Raw genomic sequence first — 7,492 nt, 5'->3', positions numbered from 1 at the left:
ACAAACAAACAAACAAACAAACAAACAAACCCCCCAAAACCCAAACACAGAGAAGCACTGCTGGGGAAGGGTTCCAAAACAGCAATGGTGAATCCAGACCCAAGGCTACATCAGATTACGTAAGCCTGATTTGCTTAGGGAGGGGTTTGTTTCTATGTCAGGTCCAAAACCAGCAGGAAGTCTGGTCTGTGGTCACATTTCAGCTGCTCTGGGCCAACAGAGAGCAGTTACTCTGTTTTGGCCATCATCTACACTTGGGCATCAAGATGTTTTCTTGGTCCATCTCTAATCACCAGCCAGTTACTTACTATATGAAGCCCAGGGTGCCCACTGCTGGGTTACAACAAAGTAGTCTCCCATTTTGCTATGTTCAATTCTTAGGTAAATCATCCTCCTCAGCTAAGGAGGAGAGCTCTCCCACCCCTTCTTAGAAGCATTTTATGTTGGGGGCCTTCTCGGGTAACTACCTCTTGTAGTAGAGATGTCTGCAGTTTACCAGTCTGTGTCACATAGGATGGATGAAATATTTGTCTTTGTTACGTCAGTAGTATAGGGTGAAATCTCCACACCTTTAAAAATATATATTTATATAACTAGAGAGGCGACTTATAACATTTCTATGTATTAGTTCATCTTATTGACTCATACATGTCTAAGAATGAAATATTTTCTTGGGGATTCAAGGGAGGTTACCAACCAACTTTAAAAAATGCCTTACACCACTGCTTCTTTCAATACAGAAACATGAACTACATATACTTTAATATACAAAACCCCATCCTCAAGTTCACTTGTGAAGCGAGTTGGGGGGAAGAGGAGGGGAGGAAGATTAGAGGGATAACCTTGCAGCAGCATTCAGCTTTGCTAAGTGTTCCATAGCATCTTAAATATTATGTACAGTCTTTTCAGAAAGGATACAAACTGGCTTCAGAGTTTGTGGAATAGTAGCAGTAAAACCCAAAACAGTTCTAGGGAATAGTCTTTTGGCAGCATAGCAGGTGTCCAAAGTGAACAGTCACATTTCTAGTATTTTTCCAGAGAATAAGAGGATCTGTATAACCTTCTGTAGCTATCCAAGGAAGTCACCACTCCTCTTGGGTGGAGATTGCTGGAGATTGTGGTCCTTCTTGTTCTGGCTTCTCAGTGGCAGACTTTTTATTGCTACAGCAAGGTTTGAAGAGATGAGTGTCTATGAGGACTTCCCCAAAACGCCCTTTGTAAATAATTCCACAGCAGACCTTTTGCCTGGAAGAAATGGCAGAAAGAGAGACAGATAGTTTGTGTGTTTAGAATATACAGAATTTACAGAAAGGCAAAAAATCACTTTGACCCAAAACACTATTCTTTTGAGCCTCCAGCTCAGAGAATAGGAGGGAAAAGGCTGCTTAGAGAGAGAAAACAAGTCTGTGTCTAAATCCACAACACTGCTTTGCGGAAAAAAAAACCCACAACAACAAAAAAAACCCAACTCCAAACCCATGTCTATACAAAACTAAGTCTCCCGTTTTGCTTCCCAGAGAAGTTTCAGATACACAACTATCTGGTCTGAACTAACCTTGACTACAATGCACTTGCAAACACTATTTGAGAGGAGGCAGCAAAGTCACAATTTCAATAAAGCAATTAGCTAAACAAGGGATTACTGTGTCACAACATGCAATAAAAGATAACAAACCCATCAGCTCCCAGAAAATCTTGTGGGTTTCCTCCCACTCCATATTTTTTTTCTTTTAATGACTACCATCACAGCTCAACCAAATCAAATGCTATGTTTTGCTGGCAAGCTGAGAGCACTGTTGTACTTGTTAACACATCACGTCTACAAAGCACAGTTCTAAGACAAGACAATGACAATCAAGAACATTAGCCATTACTCCCAAAAACATAAAAATATTTTCCAGAAACTGTATTAGTATTTAGGGAACTGGAGAGAGATAGGGGAAAATGCCGTAATCACATGGCATTTTTTCCCAAAGGCAGACAGATATTGTATAATACTCTTTGACTTAAATTATATCCTTAAACCAGCAAATTCCCGAAGAAGCAGAATCAAGCACCGTGTATGTGAAGAGAACTGCTATCCGCAGAGTGCACGTTCCGTTGCTTTTTACCTTTTCCAATACGTGAGATCTAAAAAGGAGAAAACTGGTGTTCTGCTGGACCCAGCGCTCATCTCTGTGTCAGACCCATCATCAGACTGGTTACTGTAACAGGGCGACTGAGCTGGGGAGGCACTCGAAGTGGTGCTGTGGGCATCAGAGTCTGCACGGGAAAGAATAAATGCAAGAATCAGAACATGCATCCAACGACTTATCCTCTCTCCTCCTGGCTTGTAAAAGGTCACGTGTGGATTTGGAATGGAGAGACAAACTTTTTTTAATTAACAAGAAAAACCTAACAATGATAACCCATTGCTCACTTGCCCTTGCCAATTTCAATAGAGAGACTACCTGTCAGCATTTGGGAGATAAACCTCGGAACTAGAGGGGGTCCTTGGACAGACACAAGGGACTGGAAAAGAGGTTGAGGATCAGGTTTCAGTTCCTGGCTCTCAAACATAGCCTGTGCAGGCCACGCTTTGGACAAGATCCTAGTCCCATCCTGGAATCACTGGAAGATCCTTGAATTCGATGGGGATCTGTGCTTCAGACCTAGTACTTTCTTTCTCTCTGGAAATCTCTGTTCTTACCCATTCAGTTAAAGTCTTGCAAAGCTCTTCTCATTAGTGCAATGGGTTAAGTAGTATTGAGCATTTGCTGGGTTGAGACTATGAACTACAGACTCAGTGCAGATTCTGCACACTTTAACAGAGGGTCTACTAGCCCACCTTTTAGTTATCATCTTTAGCACCTGCAGTAATACAATAAATAAGGATTAACTATAGAATGTTGAATGAGAAGATACAAGCGCTCTGGGTCAGGGCCTTTACTGATTCTTTGAGAGCTCTTCCTTCAGGCCAGGTAGGATAATTGAGAAAGAAGAACAATTCAGCAACAGTTAAGAAGCTGGAAAGTTTGCTTTGGAAAAACCTACACTACCAAAATATATTTAGAGCGTAACTGACAGATGGCTTTGTTGGAAAGCTATGAATCCAAAAACATTTGAAGAGTCTAAGTGCTAGTGGAAAGAAATCACCGAGACCGGCAGAGGAAGGTGTAAGGAAACTGTACAGAGGAAACGTGGTAGGAATTTAAAGGGGAAAACATCTAGGCCAACTAAAATGCCTAGGCCAAAACCTTGTATGGAAGAAAGAGGCTGAGAGCAATATCAACAGACCAGTGCTTCTTGCGAAAAGAGAGCTGAAAATGGCGATAAGCGCATTACCGAGAGCAGGGGGAAACCTCTGCCAACTTCAGTTTCAATGAGGGTCTTGCCCAAGAAGTTTCTTCTAGAGACACGTCATTTAAGCGCGGGACATAAGCTACAATTGCCTACACTTTCAAGCCAGGCTCCTCGCTCCCTCTTGCCACATCCTCATCTCTGTCTCGCAGCCCACCCTGCACACAAGCTCTTCCTCCTTATTCCACCCTCTCCCCAAGCCCTTGGAGGATGAGAAGCTGTGAAACCAGGGAGGGACCAAATGTGTGAATGCACAACTGAATCTAGATGGTGATTCAGCTCGGGCAGTTAACAGTAAACTGTGTTAGGGGAGGCCAAAGTTTACTGCCAAAATCTCTTTGGATCCACTTACTGTGCCGCTTGAATTCCTTTTGCAGTTTGCTGATTTGATTGCTCTTTATTCTGCTTCCGGACAGAGTCTTCATTTTCTTTGGTTTCAATGTTGTTTTAAGACTGGGTCCAGCCCTGGCATCTACTACCTAGAACACAGAAAATGCATGTATAACACTACGCCCAGATAATGCCCTTGTCAAGGTACCTGTACTGACTTAGCTGAAGGTGTTCAAACCCAATTTAGTTAAACCAAGGCAGTTCTATGCACTGACACTCCTACGTTTCACTTAAATCTGGTTTGTAAGTCGCTGAGTCTGCAGGAAAAAGCAGCAAACTAGTTTAAAAAGCACATTCAGTTCAACTTTTGCCTTTTTCCTATTTTTGACAAATTCAGTTTAGTTGTTGTTTAAGCCAATACAGGTTCAGTTAAGAGTGTCTGCCAAGCATTTGCCCTGGAGTTTTTTAAAAAATCATCAATTTAACTTCTGAATAAAACTTGTGGTAGTAGTAACCATAATTCTGGCTCCCATTACCATCAGGGCTTCCTGAATAAAGATTATAACACACACAAAGAATCCTGATCATCTTCCCAGCCCTAGGCCCAAACTGAATTAGATGTATTCAAAACAGAATATATGAGTGGGAATAGCTGCAAGATATTAGTCATTATAATTATCTGACTAAATGACATTGATTTATGTGTTGCTCGAGCAAGTCACCTTGCTTGTTCAAACTATTAAAAAAAACCAAACAAACAAACAAACCAAACCCTAAAAAAAGAGAGCGAGCAATTTTGGACAGAGGCCAAATTTGAAATGTTTTGAGTGTCATAAGAGACTTTTGGACAAAGTTATGAGCTTGTGAAAACAAGGAATTACAAGGTAAGTTAGTCTGTGACTCCATCCCGGGCTTGCATAATCACCACTTGCACGTAAGCCAAAGACAGATAAGAGCCATGTATTTCCCAGGAAATACTCTGGGAAGGACTTAGAGATGCTGAGGGTGCGAAGGGAGAGCGTGGGGGAAATAGCAAACCCCAAACCCTCACCGGCACCTCCCCTTTCCCGGCAGGATGGACTAAGGCAGAGACAAGTTAGTTTGGGGGTGAAGGAGAAATAAAATTACTAACGTGGTTCCAGTTTTTTTTGGATCCTGCTGGCAATTTTTTCCATCTTTTCACCAAAAGGACACAGGCATTGCAAATATCTCCTGAGCGGGCCTCATGGAGCCTGGTTAAAAAAAAAAAAAAAAAAAAAAGGAAAAATCACTTGACAACAGTTAAAGGCACCTCCTCACTTGCTAACATCAAGAAGTGTAACTGATGGAAAAGAAGGGTTCTCAAGTTCTGTTTTTCAGGCATTACAATTCATCTGGGGTGCTAAAACATTGCCATTTAAAGACCAGGTCTCACTTTCAGAAAGCACCAGTGCCTCCAGAGGGGCACTAAAAACAACAGTCCCACCACCTTCAGTTGGTTTTGTTTTTTTTAAAAAAAAACAACCAAAAAACCCAAACCAACACATAGTTTGAGTGGGTTGGCTGGTTTGATTGGAGAGGGAGGCAGGAGAAATAATGATATTCCTTGAATGTACATTTGGGAACAGACCTCAGAGATCTAACAAAAGCTTATTCAGCTCTTAACTTTGTCACAGAGCTTCAAGAATGAGTAACAAATACCACCTAACACACTCCCGCATAAGCGTAGGATAAGGTTTCAGAAACAGCGTTCACTGGAATGACAGCAGTATTCGCTCCCTTTAACGAGCTTTCTTCAGAAATCATCTCTACCGCTAATCCATGCTAAAAGAAATATAAAGGGTATACACTGTAGGGGTTTTTTTAGCTATTTAAATGGGAAGACTTTGAAGCATTTATAGATGAACAGGGCAGGCTCAGATAAGCCATTATTTGCTCAGTGTTAAGACTGCATTTTTACCTTGGCAAACATATTTCAGATAGCACAAGACCAAAGGCCCTGGTATACTGCAAACTTCTTTACTATAGTTAACAAAAAAAAAAATAAAAAAAATGCAAGGGGCCTTCACACAATCTTTCCACTGCCAAGGACAGTAGCCAAGAAATATGACAAGGAAAATTGTCAGCACCAGATTTATCTATAAAAATCCATGGTAAATACAAAGCGCTATAAAGCTTTGGTTTCAACCTTCCAACATTTGAAAGGAGTGTTTCTGGAAAAAACGGGAGGGGAGGGAAATATTTCTAAAGATGGCAAAGTTTATGACGTTAAGCACTTGAGACAAGAGCAGCAATACTGATATGTATATATAGTTTTTAATATGATGCATGAAATTTTCACTCAGGCCTAAGGTTTTGATGAGAGGTAATCCAACAAGGCTGGAAAGAAAATGCAGAAAATATCTTTTGACAACAGACTATTTCCCAGGGGAAATAGTTTCATGAAAGTCTATAGCATAAACAGGAGAAATTCTTATTATTTTGAATTTTTTTTCTGAGGCAAACAAAGTAAAATATAATTACAATCTATCACAGATGAATTTGTTTTGCTAACAATTCAGGGACACAAATTTAGACAGAATTTCAAAGTTCTTAGGAAGTATTTCAAAAAAGTTAAAAGGTCACAAGCAGCTGGTACAAGAAATCACTGGTATTTATAGTTTTGCCTACCAATGCTTTCAAGTAGCATTACGTGCAACATTACCTAATTGGAAAGCTAATTACTTCATGCTCACCTTCCATTAGAATGGGTTTCCAATGAGAAGTTTTAATAACATCTTGATATGCCCTATTTGAACAAGGGCACCCATACCTGAAACAAGGTACTCTGCATAAACTCCGCTGGAACTGCTAAATATTTACCCATCAAGTTTTGTCTAACATTCTTGAATCTTGAGAGCCACAGAAAACCTCCATGGACCTGTGCCGTTGACCACCTTGCGTGGGAATTTACACTTTCTAAGCAACATGTGCAAAATGCACAGTCTGAGGGGGGTCTAAATCCCCGCACGTGCTGTCAGGTGGGAGAGGCACCAGCCTGACCTTTCACTGCTATGAACTACAGCAGCTCTCCATCAGCAGCAGCAGCGGATCAACAACCAAATGGTACCGTACACAGCAGCACAGGATCCAGCCCCTCCTGGCCTGGCCAGGAAAACTGTGAGGAAGCTGAAGCCAGCCTTCCCCCGCCACCCACCTCTGCTAACCTAATCTTTCAGTCTCTCAGAGCAAGAGGGACAGAGTGTCAGGTTCGCGGCTTGGAGAGCAACACCATGACTGACCATGATGTTGACTAAAGAAAGAATCTTACCCAAAACAATTCTGGAAATCCTTTTCATAACGTTTGCTGTCAGTGAAACGAGAACTGGAAGACTTAGCTCTGCAAATACAGCAGCCCTCTATACTCCGATACATCTTCGGTTTGTGAAAGCCAAACATTTTTTCCTCCCAGCTGTGTAGCCTGTGAAAACAAACAGGAACTGGTGTCACTTATCGCTGTTAGATACTCAAAGAAAAACCTGGGCAATTCGCTGGACAAACCAAAAGTAAATTATAATTCACGATGGGAAACTGCTAGATTAGGCTGTAGCTCTGCGCTGCCCCTGAAGAGCAGATGCACCTAGAATACATTTTCTTATTAAAAAAAAAAAAAAAAAGAAATTAACAACAGCTGGAATATTAAGCAATACCCAGCAGGACTCATGACAAACTCATTTACTGCATAACTCTACTCTAAGGGCACATGTACAACAGCACAACCCAGAGGTGTGAATGCAGCTGACTGGGCTAATGGAAGCCCTATGTATGTGGCAACACAGGCTGCAGGACGGGCTGTGTGAACCGG

At 41.4% G+C, this 7,492-nt stretch overlaps 1 protein-coding gene across 1 annotated transcript; it reads right to left on the bottom strand.

The window, feature by feature from the left end:
* Positions 1 to 443: 443 nt before the first annotated feature.
* FAM60A (family with sequence similarity 60, member A) lies at positions 444 to 7,103 on the bottom strand. The gene is made up of 5 exons (XM_009883631.1): positions 6,959 to 7,103; positions 4,802 to 4,901; positions 3,692 to 3,818; positions 2,112 to 2,262; positions 444 to 1,245 (listed from the first exon to the last, which is right to left on the bottom strand). The coding sequence occupies exons 1-5, from the start codon at positions 7,084 to 7,086 to the stop codon at positions 1,083 to 1,085; spliced, it is 669 nt and encodes a 222-aa protein (XP_009881933.1). The 5' UTR covers positions 7,087 to 7,103; the 3' UTR covers positions 444 to 1,082.
* Between the last annotated feature and the right edge of the window lie 389 nt (positions 7,104 to 7,492).

This window comes from Charadrius vociferus, unplaced genomic scaffold (assembly GCF_000708025.1).
Source record: "Charadrius vociferus isolate BGI_N301 unplaced genomic scaffold, ASM70802v2 scaffold304, whole genome shotgun sequence".
In the NCBI taxonomy this organism is placed as follows: Eukaryota; Metazoa; Chordata; class Aves; order Charadriiformes; family Charadriidae; genus Charadrius; species Charadrius vociferus.
Note: the sequence above shows the minus strand (reverse complement) of the source record. Positions and strands in the feature narration are given on the sequence as shown.